This window comes from Tenrec ecaudatus, chromosome 5 (assembly GCF_050624435.1).
Source record: "Tenrec ecaudatus isolate mTenEca1 chromosome 5, mTenEca1.hap1, whole genome shotgun sequence".
Classification (NCBI taxonomy): domain Eukaryota; kingdom Metazoa; phylum Chordata; class Mammalia; order Afrosoricida; family Tenrecidae; genus Tenrec; species Tenrec ecaudatus.
The window spans coordinates 52,024,871-52,046,122 of NC_134534.1; the positions used below are offsets into that span (position 1 = coordinate 52,024,871).

Genomic DNA, 21,252 nt, shown 5'->3' on the forward strand with positions numbered 1-21,252 from the left:
CAGCTGGCACTGTCTATGAAGACCTGAGGGACAAGCTCGCCCTGGAGCTCCCCAGTGGCTACCCTGACAATGCGCCCACAGTGAATTTCCTCACCCCCCTCCCCACCAGCCCGCTACCACCCAACGTGCACACTCAGGGTAGCATCTGCCTGGACATCCTGAAGGGCAAGTGGACTACCCTCCTCTCCATCAAGAGCCTGCTGGGAGAGCCCAACATCGGCAGCCCTTTGAACACACATGCTGCTGAGCCCTGGAAAAACCCACAGCCTTTAAGAAATACCTGCAGGAAACCGACTCAAAGCAGGTCTCCGGCCAAGAGCCCGACCCTCACTGTCTTCTTTTCCGTAGATGTCTGTCCCTCCCCGTGATTTCTGTGTAGAACTCTGTATCGTAAGCTGTGGTGTCATTTTTGTGTTGTTTGCTTTTAAATTAAGTCTCCATTTGCATTCTTGTGATTGAGTATATTAAATAAATAACATCTGGGGTGGTTTGGTTTTGAAAAAAAAAAATCTTACACCAAAAATAATCCCTGAAGTCTTCTAAACACCAAACAATATTTTAACTAGTAAATAAATAAAGGTCTTTCTCAAACAGTATGTTCTTTTAAGATCTAAATAAGATCAAAACAACAACAAGAACTCAAACTACTAGAGTGTTAGGGGCAGTGCGCTGTGCTAACATGTGCAGAGGGATTCCAAACGCGAGTCATGCACAGCTTGATTGTGCTTAATGTCACTCAACTTTACACGGGGAAACTCAGAGACTGTCTCTGTTTCGCTGTGTAGATTCTCAACAACAGCCCAACAAATAAAATTTAAAGAGATTTACCATTATTCTATAGATATGTATGAATTATTTTCAAAAGATGCCAACTCTACACTATGCAACTTCCTGTTAAATGTTATTGCCCAAACTGGATCTTCTCCTTTTGCAAGGAAAGCTGAAGAGATGTGTACAGGCCTGCTAACCTAACACCAGCAAATGTTCTCCAAACATCAAGAAGCATGAGTACATCCTGTCTAGAAAGTTCTCTAAAATAGCTTATCAGGATCTTTCATCTAATTAAAGTAAAATACTTGTGCTACTTAAAAACAAAATTCCAGGTAATCACAGACCCAAGAGCAAGAAAGCACACTTGTTCCCTATCCCAAGAAAATCAAACAGAGTCAAGCAGCTGCTCAGGATTATGTATAGTAATCGCTATTGCTCTCAAATATGAACCACACAGGTAGCCAGACTTCCACCCTCAGACACAGCCCTCCACGCAGTAAGCAGAAACTCTTGGAGACAACAGACTTAAAGGCGCAGCACTATGTCATCTGACATAAATATAATGAATGAATATATTCATTTGCCTAGCATGAACAATCAGCAATGAAAAAAACTGGGTGTTAAAATGGGCAGCAGAAAGCAAACCAACAAAGATCCTTAAAGTGTGGAGGATTCAGCACCTGTCGAGACACAACTGTTGGCCTCTACTTGCATGGAGCAGAAGCGAATGACGGAAACGAAAGGCTACGGAAGAAACTGGTCCACCGAACCAATAGCCTTTTCTATGTCGAGACCCAAAAAGCTAAATGATGCCCAGCTACCACTACTAATCCTAACCAAGATTAAAATAGAAGGTCCCAGTTAGGGTAGAATCATAATGTAGAATGAAATTGAAATTCCTAAAAAATGCCAGACCTGCACCAACAGACTGGGCCGATAGGGACTGAAAGGACCCCTGAGACTTTCACCCTAAGAGACTCTTTGAACTTGGAATTGAAGCTATTTGTGCAGGTCACGTTTCATCCAAATAATAGATGGGCTTATAAAATTAACAATATCACCGAGAGTAACACCCCCCCTTAAACAATTAACTATAGGAGACCAAAAGGTCAATAATTTCCCCCAAAACAAAGATGAATAGGTAAGACGGGAAAGGGAAGCTAGAACAACGGAAAAGGAACAAAGAGGGTGGAAATACAGAGAATGCTGGCACGTAGAAATTACAGCCAGTGGCACAAGGAGCAATTTGTACAAAACACATTAAGGGGGGATCTAATTTGTTAAATAAACTTTCTCCTAAAGCAAAATATAAAATGTTATTTTTTTAAACAATTTATTAGGGGCTCATACAACTCTTATCACAGTCCATACATATACATACATCAATTGTATAAAGCACATCTGTACATTCTGTACATTCTTTTCCCTAATCATTTTTTTCTAAAATGTTATTTTTTTTAAAAAAGAATCAGAGTATTCAATGGCCAGGTATTACTACAGTGTCCATCTGAAATAAAATCCATCATAAAACATTTTTGTCATATGAAGATGATGATGCTTGCTTTAATCTATTCAGATTAAACCATTTCTCTCTGACTTCAGAATTTACATTTCCATGGGGAGGGGCGGAGATACAAGTATCACCAAGATGCACCTGACCTCTCCAGGCAACTTAGAAACCAAAAGGATGGATTCGCTGCATTTTCTCTTTCTGGCTTTCTTTTGGGGGGTGTGGGGAGCACAAAAGACTTCCCATCTGTAGCGACTATCAAGAAATGTAGAAGAAGTGCACGCCAGAGTGTCAAATAAAAAGTGTGATTGTAACACATTTACATGATGCGTATGGGCCCGTGGCATCTCATCTTGCTCGGGCTTTCAAGGTACATTAAAAGAAGAGGAACAAGAAGTATCTTGCTTTACCGTAATGGTCCCTTTTCCAGCAGGTCTCCCATTTTTCAGCACGAGTGGTCGAGTTAGCTTCTTACTGGAAACAATCTGTTAAAATTGGAAAGTGAAACAGCAATTTCACTTCATGATACAGATTTTCAAACTTCACAGTTTTTAAAAAGGGGGGGTGAGGGGTAGAGTATAAAGCTCACATAAAATCGTGAAAAGCATACATGCGGTCCATTTCTTAAAGATGTATAGATTAGAAAAACATTTAAAATGGAAGTACACATGGAAAGCCCATTGGAAGAGATTTCCAAAGAGCTCACCTGGCAGACAGATACAGTCTCCTCCCCCACTAGCTGCTTTATCAACTACTTCAGAGCTTAGCTTCCTCCTTAGAATGGAACAGGGACCAGACTCTCATCTGCTCCTCAAATCAGTGAACTGAAACTGCTGTGCGAACACTCAATCAATGGGGCCTACTTTTGAAAAGATGGACAACTCAATACTCCATACCTAAAATGTATCGTTCAGATTGAGATTATGTGGGAGACCTAGGTGCTTCCACACAGATAGTGTTCAAATTCATGAGAAGCGGGTTGACAAACTGGTATGTAAAGAGCTTAAAAGTCTTCCCTCACTACCTCGCAACAAGTCAAAAAGAAAAAAGCTAGATTAACAAATATCACTACAATTGGGTGAGTTATTCTGGGATCTTTTCCCTCCCCAAAATAAATACTTTCCTTTTGTCTCTGACAATATTTAGCAATGTTTTAGAAAGTCAATTCTATATTGTTCTGGAGGCACTGGGAAAAAAAATATCATGTTCTCCAAATAAAATCAACCCTGAAAAATTAAAAAGCAAATTGAATAACCAATTACCCAGTTAAAAAACAACAATAACAAAAACAAAAAACACTCAACTCCTTCCTCCTAACTTTTTCCTCAATCTATACAAATGGTTACAATCTCTCCTTAAAGTCAGACTCTGAGCTAAAAGCAAAATGGTGCGCCAACAGACAATGCCCTGCCAAGCCGTGCACAAATTTGTCCCATCCTGGGTAGTGAGATAACAAAGCAACCACAGCACAGCACAATGATGTGGTAAATGCAGGAGAGGGTGAAGGTGAAACCCTGGGGAGGGACCCAAAATAGTCTCGGGGTGGAGTGGGTCAGAGAAGGTTCATCAGGGGAAGAAAGGCTAAGCTTGATATACCTATGTTTGAAGAGATTAAGGAAGGTAAAGGGTGACGGGTGGTATTCAGAATAAAGAAGGACCAGCCATACTAATTAATTAAATATTACAGCCGAGTCAGTTACTTTGATAACATTTTCGTCTTGAACATAAACACAAAATTATACTGAGCTCTATAAATAGCAGGTGAAGCAATGAGAGAGTATGATTTATTGAAATGTCTCATGAAACATCCAGAGTACAAAGAAATAATAGACGTAGCCACAGGATATGGTCCCTGCACTTAAAGACAATAAGACAAGTTCTAACTACTCTGGTCAGTCAGAGCATTATGTAAATATGGTCTTTTACCTGTTTTGTAATTTTAAAAATTAATAATGAACACCTATCAACCCCACCCCGCCCCCAATCCTCTGGTTAACGTATAAATGAGAGAAAGGTATACTCACTTGTCCCAGGGTACATTCAAATTCTCCTAAGAAGTCGTCATCGCTCAGCTCAGTAGTTTTATTGTCGATGTCATAAATCCCAAATTTCAATTTCTGAACCACTTCGAAGTAGTAATCAATAATAAATGTCTTGGAAAACTTGGGACTCAAGCAATTCTTAATCTTTTCTGTGCGGTCAACCTGTACACACATCCCCACGTTTAAAACAAAACAACAACAAAAAGTTTCTTCATATCAAAGTGCACTTGCAAGTTAGTCTTTACATTCTAAACACAATTAGCTGTAGCTAAGGCGGCTAAGGAAGTTATCTACAGACCATGAAAAATTCCACAACCAAGAGCAAACTTGCACTAGAAGTACATTAACACCTGAGACGGCTTTACCGACATTCTAAACAAATTCTGCACCTTATCAGACTATTTACCTCATACCACTGCTGGCCACTGGTATTCAAAAGAAGAACACACAGAGGGTCTGACTTTGACCCGACATCTTTATCCAGAAGGTTGCCACAGGAGACATTGAGCTCCACCTTCGTGACGCACTGGGCAGCCATCTCCTGAACGGTGAGGGGGGGAAAGAAAGTCCATGAGGGAAAGAACATGTTCTGAAATTCATTGTGGTGATGATGGTACAACTCTTAACATGACCAAACGACATTTACATGATGTGGATTCCAGTCCAATGAAACTGCAGGGGAAACAGGTCATTAAAACTTCTGGGGGTACAAAAAAGCCAATGAAATGATGCCTGTCAGAAGCCCAATCATTTTGAATGGAAATAATTGGGTTCTTATAACTCATTAGGCTTAAGAACTGGAGCAGACTGAATTTATAGAATGAGATTGCTTGCTGTATGTGCTTGTGGATGGGTGTCGATTTATCCATCCCTTGTTTCGGTCTGTTGTCTTCCAAAACCCAAAAACAAGCTTACGAGCCATTGAGTCGATTTCGACTCAGAGGGACCCTGAGGGACCCTGTAGGCCAGGCCCTGTGAGTTTCCGAGATTGCAATTCTTTACAGGAGTAAGAGCCCTGTCTTTCTCCCACGGAGTAGCTCGTGAAGTCAAACTGTTGATGTTGTGGTTAGCAACCCACCGTGTAGCCACTAAGCCAACAGGGCTTCCTATCACTGCTCTTACTGGGTGAAATTCATCTACTGTGGGACACTAAACTTTACCTTTGAATATGGCAAATAATAGTAAGAAGCTTTTCATCTTACTAGAAATTTTACCATGATAGAAGTCTAAGGATAGTCCAAATCCTTCTCTTAAAGGCAAATCAAACCTTTTACTACAAAGTAAATTAAACTACAATCTTATTTTTAGCTGCCTATTTAATAAGATACTGACTGAGATATTTTCTGTGGCTAAGACCCAAACACGAGGAATACCAGGTCTCGAGTACCCCGACATTTTACAGCACTGGCTGCTTCTTGAAATTGCTTGGAGAGTGACAGAATTGCTGACGCCCGAGACCCTTCCAAGCAAACAGGCCTAACTGGTTTAGGGTACAATCCAAGTACTAGCTTCCGAGAAGACTCTGAGAAGCGCTTAGAGCTGGCAAACCACTGCTTTAGAAAGAGGATCCAGCAAACCAGGAAGAACCATCTCCCCTGTGACTTGCTAGCCATGCCACCACAGCCGCATGCTAACCAGTGGCACATGAGAAGAACTGGGGCGGGGCCAGAGGGCAAGATGCAGACTGCTCTTGAGAGGGGATGCAGCTACAGGGGATGGTGGCTTTTGCTACCTGAACCCAGCGGCAGAAAGGGAGTGCAGGTGACAGCACTTGGAGGAAACAGGCCGTATGTCCCTTCCCCACCCGCCCATGACTGTCATTGAGGTGGAGCTGATGGCGGTCGAGCCGCTTCTGAGAGTGGGAAGATCTCAAAGCTGGCAAACTTCCTCAGAGAGTGCACTGTTTGAGGCCCAATAGTGCATGTCACCCAAAGTCTTGGACACGGAAAATAAACCCACCTGGCAGGAGGATTTGAGCTGTACAAAATGCCTAATCCAGTCTGTTCTGGTGGCGTAATGGGCCATGAGTTGAACTGTTAACCATAAGGTCAGCAGTTCAAAACCACTAGCAGTTCCTAGAGAGAGAGGTGAGGTTTTCTACGCCTGTGAAGAGTTACAGTCTCAGAAACCCCTAGGGAACAATGCATCCCTCCTTTTCCCAGCTAGCTTTTGTTGTTTGTTGTTGTTTTCTTGGCCACACACTCTGAGTTTATATTTAGATCTCAATGCTCACTTAATGGGTGACGTTGCACAAATTCATTAATTCTCTAACCCTGAGCTTCCACATCTAAAAGTAAATGCCTGCCCCTACCACAGAAGGTTGTTGTAAGAACTGAAAGTATCTGAGGGGGCTCAAAACATTCATGGGAACACAGGAATTAAAAGATAACAGATCCAATGGGCTAATGGACGCCTCACATATCGGTTCCCACACCCTAAAACCAGAACCAGGTGTCCAACTACCACTATCAACTGCTTTGAAAGGGATCACAGTAGGTGTTGGATAGAGTGGGAGAAAACTGTAGAACAGAACTCAGAATCTTTTAGAAACAAAACAAAACAAGCTCACTGGTTGGATACAGACAGGCAGAACCCCAAATTCTATGGCTCTTAGTCACCCCTCAAGTCTGCAACTGAACTTACTCCCACAGCTCAACTTTCAGGCAGACAAGACAGGAAACAAGCACACGAAGGAAGTACAGGTCAGACCAATCAACCATTGGAGACCAAAAGATAGCATTCACCCAGGGCAAAGTTCAGAAAGGAGGAGGAATGGAAACAGGAAACATGGACGAGGAGGACATGGGATAAGACAAAAGAGATGAAACAAAAGGTGTATGGGGTGTTGAGGGTAAAACAAACCATAATAACCTCCATCCATAATAACCCAAACAACCTCCTTGCCATTGAGTTGATGCTGACTCATACCAACTACGGGACAGGGTAGAACTGCCCCTGTGAGTTTCCAGGAGGTAACGATTTGCAGGAGTCGAAAGCCCCGCCTTTCTTCCAAGGAGCAGCTGGTGGTTTCAAACTGATGGCCTTGTGGTTAGCAGCCCCATGCATCACCACTACACCAATAATAGAATCTTTAAAAATTAATAAAATAAAAAATAATTAAGGAATTTTCCGTGGCTTTTAGAAGCCTCCTCGTGTTGCGTGTGCGTAGAATAGTGCCTACGTACCAGCTAACACCAATAAGCGTTACATACCACAATTATTTTAGACTACTTGAATCCAAGGCCTGATCCTCTCAGATCTAATCCTTCACAGTCCATGAGGATCCCCCTATTACAAACCGCACTAAGTCGCCGTAATAACAGTAGCACACTATTAAAGAACAGAAACAAGATCACACTTGGAGTAACTCATACCTGGATTGAATTCTGCATCTAGCTACTTCACTTCTGCTTTCTGAGAGTTGATGTCCTCATCAGTAAAATCAGAGAGGCCTAATATCCTCCTTTTCATACTACCGGAGCATCTGTGCAATGTTAGTTACTGAATTGTGTCCCTTTGCCTACGGTGGTTTAGAAGGTGCCAAGTGGGAAGTCAACAGCACCGAGTCTACAGCTGCAGCTCAGAGTGCAGTTCCAATCAGAGCAGATGGAATAACTTGCCCGCCCCCTTCTCTGCATCCAGTACAGATGACTGGCTGGTGCAGGTTGTACTCAAGCTCCTGGGAAGAGCATCAAGAGAAGGTTTCATTCCAAGGAAATTAGTACTACTCTGGGAACTCAGGAAGGGAGCAACTGCCATCTGTTCCAATGAGAATGGACAGAGTTCTGAAGTTCTCAAGGAATACCACCAAGAATGTTCTACCAGCAACCTGAAAATTCTCAAGTTTCCATGAACAGACAATGCCGATAACACTTCTGGGTGAAGTCATTCTCCTAGCAAAGAGACAACACATCAGAGGGCTTGTTACTTCTTTCCTGACAATGCTCCTACCAGAGCTAGATAAACAACATGCCAGGCAAGTCTGGTGAGTCAGCAAATTGCTGACAAATACATTACTGCGCTGCTGCCAGGAAACAAATCTCCTCGATTAGGAGCATTCCCTCCTGAAAATGGCCCTGCCTTCAGCTATTACGGCTGAATGGTAAATGGAAGAAATCGCATGGCAATCAGGCCTGGGGCCTTGTTAATAGTATCACTCCTGAGGATGCCCTTTTCATTTCCTTGCTATGCAATCGTCTAGTACACAGAACACCATGTTTAAAAGAGCAGTAAGTATCATGTACACCAATTATAAAAGGAGAGCAACAGCACCGTGCACCCAAGTAGAGGAAACAAAAGATCTGGCTGGGTTAGAAATGACGCGCTCTTCCTTACAGAGGAGGAAGATGGAAACGAGTCACAACAGAAAGAGCCCCTAGCAGTGGATACACTCCCCGGTTGATTACAGACTGCTTCTTACACTCCTTTTTGGAAAAGAAAAGGAAAACACAAGCAGACCAGCCATTCTTCCCGACAGCTTACATTTCCTGAACACGTAACACAGAGAAATCCAAGGAAATGAAAGATTAAGACCTAACTTTTCAATAAGGAGAACTGAGGAAGTTATGAGTTTGAAATGTGGTGCTGGTGAGGAATATTGAAAGTACCGTGCACTGCCAAAAGAACAAACAAATCTGTCTTGGAAGAAGTACGGCCAGAATGCTTCTTAGAGGCGAGGATGGCGAGACTTCATCTCACATACTCTGGACATGCTGTCGGGAGAAACCAGTCCCTAGAGGAGGGCATCCTGCTTGGTACGAGGAGGGGCGGCCAAAAAGAGGAAGGCCTTCAAGGAAAGGGACTGGCATGGTGGCTGCAACCATGCTTGAGCACAGAAATAATTGTGAGGAAGGTGCAGGACCAGGCAGTGTTTTGTTCTACTGTGAATAGGATTGTTATGGGTCAGAACCAACTCAATGGCACCCAATAACAGCAAAAATATTTAAATTGTCTAAAATATTAAGAGAAAGCTATGTGGCCCCTTGCAGGAACTCTGGAACCACAGTAAGTAGGCTTCTGGGCATAATTCCTTATGTGAGGTACTACAATTCTGGACTCCGTGTTTATGCCGATGATCCCATTTTGGACAGGATTAAGGCAGAATTAAGTCTCAACCTTAGGTGAAAGTCTGAACCAAGTCACATTCTATGAGCTGCAAGAATTATTTTATTAACTCCTTATATTTTAATTGATTGCCTCAGCACAGATGGATTACTATAAAATAGTAAGATATAAAGCACTCTTCTCATCCTTGTTTATGAACAGCCACTTGGAATAAGAATGAAAGAAGCACAAGGAATTACGCAAAACTAATTTGCCAAAGTCAACCTCGACTACAACTAAGTGCCAGTTTCCTGCATGTTCTCTGAAGAGTTTGTTTACCTGAGCTGGCTTCCCTAGTTCATCCTGAAGGAAGCGAGCCAGTGACATGGATTCATTAATTGACCTAAAGCAACTGGAAGGGAAAAATCAGTGCCCACCCACCTCAATCCTCAGCTGCAAAATGGTGAGGCTGACCTATATTACCAAGTCCCCAAAGATCCCTCTGGTTCTAACACCAAGATTCACTAGTTGCTGTTCCATAGAGCACATGTATGGCCACCACTGAGCGGGAGCCAGGGGAAGGTTGGAATGAGGCCCAGTATTACCAGCAGGGAACACTAACAACAGTGTTTCTCAAACTGTTATTCAAACAGTAAATATTAATAAGCTCTTCAAAAAAATGGGAATAGTGGCAGTCGAAGGATTAAGGCTATAAACCCAAGATTTGTTCTCCTATTTGGATCTTTCAGATCAAAATGATTAGGCAGTATATTAAGAAGGTGTTTGTAGTCATAATTAAGCCAAAGAAATGGGAATACAGCAACAGAAGACTCTGGAGCTTGTACAGTTATATATTGGGGAGATGCCTTCATTCAACAACTACTTACTGAGCTCTTAAGTGCTGGTGGCATAGTGGTCACAAATTGGCTGCTAACCACAACGTCAGCAGTTTGAAGCCACCTGCCACTCCCTGGGAGAAAGATGAGGCTTTTTACTCCCATACACAGTTGCAGTATACAAATGCAAAAGGGCAGTTCTACCTTGTCCTATATGGTCACTGTGAGTCAGAATTGACTCCATGACAGTTATTTGGTCTTTTTAAGAGCTCTGAATGGTGGGCGAGGTATTGGCAAAACAAAAGCAAAATAAATGCATAGTCCTTGACATATACATAGAACAGTGGAATAAAATTGTGTGTGTGGACTGAGCAAGCAAACGCCTTCAGAGGTGGGGAAGCTCCCTGGCGATTTCTACCTTTAACTGAAGATCAAACTATATGGCTTTCCATTCATGTAGCCACTAATTGGTTTTCTTTCCCACCCACCCGCCCCCCCTTATTCTTAATATTAAATGTATAGAATGCGTGAGAAAGAGAGTGGAAGGAAAGAGATTAGTCAATAATTCCACACATCGAGATAGTTAGGGAAATGTGGAATCCCTTTGCAGAAGGCCAGTCGGCCTTGTTCTTGGTTCTTTCTAGCCCGACCACCCCCTGCGGCTAATGAACAGGGGGCAGACCAGACCAAGGAGGCCCACCTCAGGGAACAACGCTGAGCGAGCTTTAGGAGACAAGATAGGAGCTAACAAAGGTGTGTCTTATAAGAGACCTGAACCCAGAGGCTCAGATGGAGCTGCCTGGTTAGTGAGTAAGCAGGTGAGAAAGTAAGTAGCATGTCATATTTTGGGTCATGCAAGCTGTGTTATGGCTCCTCCCACATCCTTGGAAGCTCTTTGTGTCCTTTTCCGTTTCCAGGGAACCTGTAGTGAACTCACAGGGACTGGTGTCTATTTATAAAGTTTAAAGTGTTCTATGTGTGAGCTCTCACAGCTCTGATGGGTTGGGCTGAGAGACTGCAGCAGCAGCAGCATCTGATGGTGAGGACGGAGAAGTGGGGGGGATGAGTACTATTTTTATACTTTAAGAACTGGATTCATGCCATGCAAGTAACAGTGAAGGTGGGATTTTTCCATTAGGCAGGGTTTATTTGACCATTTTCAACATTCTCCAATATCTTACGTGCCCTCCCACACTAACCTGTAACTTGGACAAAATTACTACGTGTTTCTGTTCAGGTGCCGTCAGGTGGGTTCCAACTCATCTCGACCCTTTGTACAACAACAGGGTGTAATGATGTGTCGATCATTGCGATCGGTTCCCTCTTCCTCCCTGCCCTACCCTTCTTGTATCACTATTCCCATTCCTATTTCTGGATTCCATGTGTTGTGAGCCTTTTTTTCCTTTGTTTGCGTTGTGAGCTCTTATCTATACCTGTGTACATGCTCCAGTCTAGTCCGAAGTGAGAGGCAGCACTGGGGACATGATAGTGGGGGGTGAGGAAGCCTCAAGGAACCACTGTGAGGAATACTGCGTGTTTCACCAGTGCTATACGGCACCCTGGTTGACTTATCCCTTCCCTGTGACTCCTAAGAGGGGAGATGTCCAACTGTCTACAAATGGGATTTGGATCTCTGCTCTGATGCCCCTCATTCGCAACAATAAGGTTTTGTTTGTTTGTTTTGGGTCTTCTGACGCCTGTTACCTGGTCCCAACAACACCTCATGATCATGCTGGCTACTGTGCTTCTTCTATGTGGGCTTGTTGCTTCTCTGCTTGGTGGCCACTTGTTTAACTGCAAGCCTGTAAGACCCTAAATGCTGTATCTTTTAATAGCCAGACACCATCCACTTTCTTCACTACATTTATTTATACACACATTTTGTCTTCAGTGATTGTGCCAGGAGGGTGAGCATCACAGAATGGCAACTGGTTAAAACAAAGTCTTCTTGCATTGAGGGTGAGTATGAGCAGAGGCCAGAAGTTCATCTACTACCTCAGCGTATTGCCATATAAAAATATGGACCTAGGCCACTACTTCTATTTTTATGAATTAATGTATTTACATATGTACACATCTATGCTTATACCTCTATCCATAACTTTGCTTCCTCATCATTCGTTTTCTTTTACTTTCCTCCTGCCTCCCATCATGCTCGTTCTACTTCCGCCTCTTAGTACTTCCTCTCAGCTAGATTGCTCTTGCTCCAGCACCCCCAGTCTCTATGTCCGCCTTGTTGTTGATTTTAATTCCCTAGTTGTTCCCCTGTCTATGGCATTGTTTACTCACTGCTCCCTGATTATTAAGCTTTCAGTAGATATCCTGGTAGCAAAAAGAGTAAGCTTTGGGCCACATATTTAAAGGAGAGCATTAGTATTGATTGTGATGATGCATATACAACTATTTAAAAGCAACTTGACTAGGGAATGATACGAATATTATATCAAGAAAACTACTAAAACAAAAGTTGACCAATTGATACCATGGGTAAAGGAGGAAAACTTTTTTGCTTAGGGGGCATTGAATTTCTATGGTGGAATAATTTGGAAAACGATATCTATGATGGTTGTACAACAAAGAATATAATAAACGGAAATGAGTTATATATGTAGAAGTTGTTGAACTGAAGGTTTGGGTGTGTATATTTTTGCAATGATTAAAAAAATAATTACACTGATAACAATGAGAACAAGGAAGAATGGTCTAAAATTGAGTGTGGTAATGATTGTACAACTCTTGACATTACTGAGCTACTGAATTGTTTCATATGTGGATGAAGTGCCAATAAGACTTATTTTAAAAAGGAGAGATAAAGATGTATTGAGAGCTAATCACTTCTACTTTAAAAATAAGGTGCTGTTTAACCTTGTTCTCAATTACTTCAAAGTGAACAACTAAAGCTGCTTCCTTTATTTACCTAGGATATAGATAATATAGAGAGCTATATATTTCTGTTCCATAGTTGTAATAGGCTATAGAGTTTTTATTTAACACATGTTTCAGGTCATATTGCTTTTATAACCCCTTGTCTCATGTGTATGCATTTTACAAATGTCACTGCTTAGGGTTAGCAGCTCACCAAAGGTTCGCTTAGTGCAGTTTTGGAAAAAGTGGTAAGCAGTGACAAAATCTCTCATTACTGCTTCACTTCATGGAGCATGCATGACAGAGCAAATTGGCTGCAAAGGACATATCTATGAAGTGAATCATCTTTTACCAAAATCTGTCTTGATAAGAATCGAAACCACATTCTTCAAAAGACAATCCCAGGATGCTCAGCTGAAAGTTTTAGAATTACATGGGCTGGGGTAAGACACCACCAGCTAGCTGTATCACCAGCAGGCCGGAAGTGACGGCACATCAAACTGCTGAGGCGGCCCCGGGCTTTCTCCTTTCCTTTTGGAGCTGGTAGGCGCTCCCACCTCCCACCCTTTCCCATGGGATCCACTATGCATGACTCTAAATCAGACTTTCTTGAACTTGGCTCCCTTCTTTCTCTCTTTAGCTGGACACCTATTATGTTTCATTAGACAAGGCAGGAATTTCAGTTCTGGGTAACTATAGGATCCTGTATGATTCTTTAACTATGTGATCCTCTGTAAGCACTGATATGAAATTCCCTTCTGTTTAAAGCTATCGCTACTGTGCTAACTTCATTCAATCGGCTTGAAAGCTTGCATGTTGAGCAAGGGCTGCCTGTGGAGATGTTTATACATTTCCTGATATTAAGACCATTTGTTTCACGGCTGCTTAGCACATGCATTTCAGCTGCTTTTAACTTTTCAAACAAAACCCTTTATATTTCCTAACCATGACTGATAGTACTATTCGATTATTCAAAGCTAATTAAACAAATCTTTATAGAGTAACTCTTGTTCACCGGGCATTGGCATAGGTACTGAGAATGCAACAATGAACATCAGAAATACCCGTGCTCTCATGAGCTTACACTGCAGGAAGACACAGAATAAAAACGATTCTTCCTTGGCCCTCAATTTTTAAATCATCCTGGTGCCTAAACAGATGAGCACGTAATCAGACAAGTTCCTAGTAACCGTTTCAGGATAGCTATGTTAACACATATTATTACTTTTAAGGAATCCAATGGCATAACGGTTCCAAGTGCAGCTGCTATCCTCAAGGTCAGCAGTTCAAAACCACCAGCCACTCCTCGGGACAAACATGAGGTTTTCTAATGCCGTGAAGAGCTCCTGTCTCGGAAACCCACGAGGGCACTTCTGCCCTGACCTACAGGGTTGCTGTGGGTCACTCTGACTTGATGGCAGTGAGGACGAGGTATTATGGTTACACCCAGAAGCACGGGTGAGGAGGAGGAGGACTACAGTGGCCACTGGACCTACACTTTTCCTTTAGTAATTGTCACAGGAACTATGCATAATGATTTTGAAATGTCCTCTTAGCCAAATTAGTCTGCAATTGCCTAAGAGGACATTTCCACATCATTTGCTAAATTATGATGTCGCACTTCCCATGCAGCCCTGTGGGCCGTGGTCAAGCACTTGGATGCTTTCTGAAAAGCTAATGGAACCCACAGGCTGTGGCAGGGGAACAACGCAACCGCAGCCCTCTGAAGTTGTAGATTACAGCCTGTGCCGGCCTGTCCTCCTAGGCTGCTGCAAGTGGGAATCGGCTGGATGACAAGGGATCTGGGGAGCCTTTCCCTCTGTTTTCCATGAAGGAACACTGTCAATACACTTTTTATTGACTTTACATGGTGTTATCTGGCCATTACGTTGACTAACATTGTTTTAAGTAATGTATTATCGGTTGTTGCTGTTGAATGTGCACACCCATCAAAGTACTACATGTACAGCTCAGGTACACAAATTACACTCGAGGCGTGTAATCATTCTCACGCTCCTTGTCCCCGTTACTTCCTCCCTCAGTCACGTAAGTTCCCTGCCCCCTGTTTCTAGCTCACCTTTAGAGTGGCCATTGCTAATTTGACCCATGTAGATAGATCATAACAAAGCATAATGCTCAAAGCAGACTTTTATTTTATTTTTTTTTAATAATTTTGTTGGGGACTAATACAACTCATCTAAATCCATACATACACCAATGTGTAAAGCACATTTGTACATTTGTTTCCCTCATCATTCTCAAAATATTTGCTCTCCACTTAAGCCCTTGCTTATCAGCTCCTCATTGTTCCCCCTCCCTCCCCAACCCCCCTCCTTCATGAACCCTTGATAATTTATAAATTATTATTTTGTCATGTCTTACTTACACTATCTGACGTCTCCCTTCACCCACTTTTCTGTTGTCCGTCCCTCAGGGAGGGAGGTGATATGTAGATCCTTGTGATCGGTTCCCCCTTTCTATCTCACCTTACCCTTACCCTTTGGGTACTGCTACTCTCATTATTGGTCCTCGGGGATTTATCTGTCCTGGATTCCCTGTATTTCCAGTTCCTATCTGTACCAGTGCACATCTGCTGGTCTAGCTGGATTTGTACGGTAGAACTGGGATCATGATAGTGGAGGTGAGGAAGCATTAGAGAACTAGAGGAAAGTTGTATGTTTCATCAATGCTACACTGCACCCTGAATGACTCATCTCCTCCCCAAGGCAATAAGGGGATGTCCAGTTGCCTACAGATTGGCTTTGGGTCTCCACCCTGCACTCCCCCTCATTCACAATGACATGATTTTTTGTTCTTTGATCACACAGGCTGGTGTGCTTCTTCTATGTGGGCTTTATTACCTCTTAGCTAGATGGCCACTTCTTTACCTTCCGGCCTTTAAGACCTCAGCTGCTATATCTTTTGATAGCCCTGCACCATCAGCTTTCTTTGCCACATTTGCTTATTCACCCGCTTTGTCTTCAGCGATCATGTTGGGAAGGTAAGCATCATGGAATGCCAGTTAACAGAGCAAAGTGTTCTTTCATTGAGGGAGTACTTAAGTAGAGGCCCAATGTCCATCTGCTACCTTAATACTAAACCTATAAATATATGCACATAGATCTATTTCCCCATCCTCACTTATAAATATATTTACATATGCACATGCCTTTATTTAGACCTCTATAAATACCCTTTGCCTAATAGTTCTTTCTTCTATCATTTTACATTCCTCTTGTCCCACTATCATGCTCAGCCTTCATTTGGGTTTCAGTAATTCCTCTCGATTAAATTGTTCTTGATCAAGACCTAACAGAGGTCTCCATCCTCCTCCTCGCCATAGATTTTAGATCACTTGTTCCCTTGTCCTGGGTGTGTTAACACCCATTTCCTTTCCCCACCTCCCTCTCCCACATCCCCTGGAACTGTGGTCCGGCTGTTTTCTCCTCCAGATTGTTTATCCAGCCTATCTTATCCAGATAGATCTGTAGAGATAATATGCACAAAAAAACAAGACAGAGCAAAATAAAGCAACATAACAACAACAACAAAAAAGTCTATAAATAGTTCAAGGTCTGCTTGTTGACCTTTAGGAGTATTTTCAGGTCGAATCTGATGGGGTGCCATGCCCTGGCCCCAAAGTCTATTTTTGGTATTCCCTCGGGACTTCCTTTCTCTGCTCCCCTTGTTCTGTTGCACGCCCTTAGTGTTTTGCCTCGGTGTGATGGGGTCAGATCGGCACAATTCCCACACTTGTCTCCAGTGTTGTACCCTGTAGGGCTATGGGTCAGTGAGGGATGTCATGTCTCAAACTGGGGCTGGCCATATGGTCCACTCTGTGCATTGGCTCTTCTGAGCGGGAATATCTTCCTCAAGGCTTGGTGGGCCAGGATGTGCTCCACTCTCTCTTCCTGTCCTTTCATTTGCTCCCATGTGTTCTGATTAGACATGTCCGTCCCCCCTGAGCTATAGCTTCAGTGCAGTCCTCTGAAGTAAATCCTTCGGTGGGAGGACAGACTTTTTTTTTAACTAGTTAAGATAAACTATTGCTTAGTTTTAAAAATTACTTCAAGAGGTATTTCTTATTTAAAGATTCTCCTTTTAAACTTCGTCCTGCCTCCAAGGCTTCAGAAAGCATGAGAATGTGACAATTTTGCTCTTCGTTTCCCCCTTTTTGATCAGTATCTTTCTGTGGATTCTTTGATCTATATATTCAGTGATGGTAACCAGGCATCATCCAAAACCTCTGCTCTCCTGGCAAGCATGCCGGTCATTCATGGAAGTGTGAAGGGATGTCAGAAAGTCTTGCTATAACATCACAGAAACCTTCATTAAACAAAGACATCAAAAATGTAAAGCTCTAGTTTCTCAGACTCCATTTGGTCCATGCATTTCTGCAGTGTTTCCAGCTCTCTAACCCTTCCCCCCAAATTTACACTGTGCTGAAATGGCAGTTTAAGCTTCTGGAGGGGCTCAAATCGTGTTCCTTTGACATGATGAGTTAGGTGATAAAAAGAAAGCTGAAGGGGCAAGATCACTGCTATAGGATGGGGTTAGGTTTCCTAAAGAAGCTCTCAGAGGCTAGCCCTCGCTAGCCTGGGAGGATGAGCAGATGCACTGTGATGATGGGGGCAGGGTTGGAGATGGCTCGGCACAACTTTCCTGGCCTTTTTCTCCACAGAGGTTTTTAATTTCCTTAAAACTTCTCCACAATAAGCTCCCATGATTGTCTGTGTTCTCTGAGGAAAAATAGCAAGATTACCCCCCCTTTCAATTCCCAGAAAAAACATCACCCTGACCTTTTGAGCTGACTTCTCTTGTCTTGAACCCACTGGCCCAGCTCCTCCCAGGAGCTCCTGACTGGCTCACATGTAGTAACCAGGTCAGCCGCGGGATCCACCAGCCACTCCCCAGGAGAAAAACAGGGCTTTTTATTGCCCTAAAGAGTTGGAGTCTCAGAAAAGCCGGGAGCAGTTCTACTGTCCCACAGGGTCACTATGACACGATGGCAGTAACTAGGACTCTGGTGGTGGGGGTGGAGGTGGTCGTGCATGTACTTTTGTTTGAGCAAGGGCAGGAAAGCATCTTTTTTTGGAAGGTACCCTGATGAGATTGACAGATATAGTACTGGGAGAATGTGTCTGCAACCATCTGCTAATGACAGAAATATGTTACCACATTTGTGTGGAATAAACCCATGCATGTATGAATGGGAAACAGTAGAGGTTATACTTTTAGACCTGCCTTCATAATTTCATTTCCATTTCTGATTCTCCTTCTTCCTCTAAAAACTGGGGATGAATCTGTACACAATTAACCCCCACCCTCATTTCCCCTCCAACCCACTCTTGTAAGCACTGAGTTCACTTGGTCTCTACACATTTGCCTACTCTTGACTTTTTATACAAATGAAGCTACATAATATTATGCAATTGGCTTATTTTAATCAGTATAATGTGTTGAAGGTCCATCCAAATAGTAGCATGCCGCAAAACTTCATGTCCTTACTGGCTGGGTAGTATTCCATTGTATGTATGTACCACATTTCACTTATCCAATTATCCCTTGTTTGAGACTCCACAGTCAAGTCTTCGGGGCATACGCCTAGCAGTAGCATTGCTGGGAACCAGCCTGCTATCTTGCACAACTGTCCCATTTTGCATTCCTACCAGCCATGGATATGTTCCCATTTTCCCACAACTTTGCCTACATTTAGTATTTTTCATTGTGTCTTTCTTTGTTCTTTTTTAGACATCATACTGAGAGTGACATGGTTTTTATTTTTAAAAAATAAGATTGCATATTGGTAAGATAGATATAGATTTTAAGAAGCCTCTCCAAAGCATTTCAATTCTCTTCTGCAATGCAGTCCAGGGGTGATGTTCTCCAAACATCTAAACCAAAACAAATTTTAAAAAAAGAAAGAAAACCACAGGGCCACTGAGTGAGCTCTGCGTGGCAGTGACCCTACGTACGGATAACGTAGAGCTGCCTCTCTGGCTTTCCCAGACTTTAAGTCTTTACAGGTAGAGCAGTCAGTCTCACCTTTTTCCCAGGGAGTCGCTGGTGGGTTCAACCCCGTGGGCGAGAAGCGGGAAACGACTCCATGGCAAGTGGGTTTAGTTTTAGATGTTTTTGTTTTGTTTTAGTTTGGTTTTCAACTCTAACGCTATGAAACACTACAGAACAATTATTTTTAAGTTTGTGCTAACCCACTGCCATCGAATCAGGGCTCATATTCCGACTAATAGCAACCCTCTTTTTTAAAAAGTCGTCATCCACTCCTAGCGATCCTATGGGGCAGGGAAAAACTGGCCTCTTGGTTTCAAAGCCAGGAGTAGAAAGCTGCATCCTTCTCCCCTAGCGACGGAGCAGGGCAGAGTAGAACTGCCCGGGTAGGTTTCCTGAGAGCGGGCTGAGACTTCCTGACTGGACTTTTCCCCAAGGAGCGGCTGGTGGTTTCGAAACACTCATCTTAGGGTTAGTTGGCAGCCCAACGCTTAACCCACGACACCAACGGGGCTCCCACCTCGATCCGATAGGTCACCGAGAACTAGACTCCATGCCAACTGATTACGAGGGTAGGTCGCCAGGGCTTTCTCCCTTAGTTACTGGGTCGGAACCAACTTGGAATCGAGCGCCTCACTGTTGCCTCATCAGGGCTCCCGAACCCGGCGCCGAGAACCCCAAACACGAGATGGAACAGAGTCGAAGCTCCAACCACAGCAGGCAGGAGACGCTTTCTTCACCCCGCTTTGCTTTGGTGACCCAGAAACCGGGAGTCCTCTCTCCACACCCCCACCTGGAAGCTCGTCTTGGAACCCTGCGCCCCGGGAAGCAAGGTTTCCCAGGGCGCTGGCTTCGCCAGCATGGCAGCGGTGACCCCCGCCCCCGCCCGGGGAGGCGCTGCAGGTCACCCCCCCTCCCCCTCCCCCCCCCGCCGCCGCCCGCAGGTCTCGGCACCGCCCGCCAGGTGCGCGAGCGCCAGGCCCCGGGCGGCGCGGGTTCACCGCGGGCCTCAGACCTCGCGCCCCGCCGGCGGCCGCCCGAGGCGCGGCCACGCGCAGCACGCGGGCCCGGCGGGCCCCACTGCGGGCCCGGAGCCCCCTCCCGGCTCCCCGCCGCGCCGCGCCTCTCCCTCCCCCAGGCTCTCGGCGCGCACTCACGGCCTGGTCCCGCGGGCGGAGGCCGGGGGCGACGAGGAAGGCGGCGGCCGCGAGGTCGCGGACGGCCGGGATCCACAGGAACCTGGGGCCGGACGAGCGGGGGCGGGGCGAAGGTGAGCCCCGCCCCGACCAGGGCCCGCCCACCTAGGCCCCGCCCACCCCGGCCGCCGCCCGCCCGCGCGCCGCGTTGGTGCCCGTGGGCGGCTGGGGCTCGCCCACGACCAATGGCCTCCTCCTGGACGGCAGTGCGCCGTCTGCGCGCGGTGTTCCAGGCTGGTACCTTCGGGCGGCTCGGAGGTCGTGAAAACTGACGCTCGTCGTTCACATAAGTTGGTGTACGACAACACATTCCGGAGTCAAGTCCTTAAAGTGGCCGAGGAAACCACTGGCCTGTTCGCCAAACTCGCCATAGCGCGTTCCCTGTGGAGCAGGAGCCCTCGGGGCTCCGTGGCTAATCCCAGTGGCTGTTCCACGCCAGCCGCTCTGCACTGAGATGGACGATCTTGGAAACTCCAAAAACAAGACTCCAAACTCTGCTATTGAGGGGCTTCCGACGCAAAGGGTCTCTGTCTCTTGGGTGTCCGGAGTTCGAATCTGTGCGGGAGCAGGCAGCCTCGGCCTTCTGCAGCGAGCATCCCCGCCTGGGTGTCCCGCTCCGCGGTACCCACCTCGCCACCAGGAAACCTGGGGCAGCCAGCTCTCTGTCCACAGGGTCGCTCTGAATCAGAACGGGTCCCACAGCCCTCCAGCTTGTGGGGGTGCCTATGTTGTGGGCTGCTTACTACAAAATCAAGAGTTCAAATCCACCAGCAGCCCCCCGGGGGAACAATGAGGCTTTCTACTTCCATAAGAGTTAACCGTCTCCGAACGCCACAGGGGCAGTTGTGCCCTGTCGTATCAGGTTGCTATGAGTCGGTATCGACTCGAGGGCAGTGAATTGTTTTATGTTTGGGTTTTTATGCTTTAAGGGCCACCTTGCATCCTTAATTTTATGTAATCCCAACAGTTTCGGAAATGAG

The 21,252-nt window shown here is 44.7% G+C and overlaps 1 protein-coding gene across 1 annotated transcript in view; it reads right to left on the reverse strand.

Annotated features, from left to right (window-relative positions):
- The window catches only part of CPNE3 (copine 3), a 57,052-nt gene extending 36,668 nt beyond the window's left edge, over window positions 1-20,384 (reverse strand). The window contains exons 1-4 of the mRNA XM_075549514.1: window positions 20,234-20,384; window positions 4,730-4,864; window positions 4,306-4,485; window positions 2,692-2,766 (exon numbers count right to left, since the gene is read on the reverse strand). Coding sequence (XP_075405629.1) covers window positions 2,692-2,766; window positions 4,306-4,485; window positions 4,730-4,861 — 387 coding nt within the window. The 5' untranslated portion in view covers window positions 4,862-4,864; window positions 20,234-20,384. The remainder of the gene's footprint in view (window positions 1-2,691; window positions 2,767-4,305; window positions 4,486-4,729; window positions 4,865-20,233) is intronic.
- Window positions 20,385-21,252: the final 868 nt, after the last annotated feature.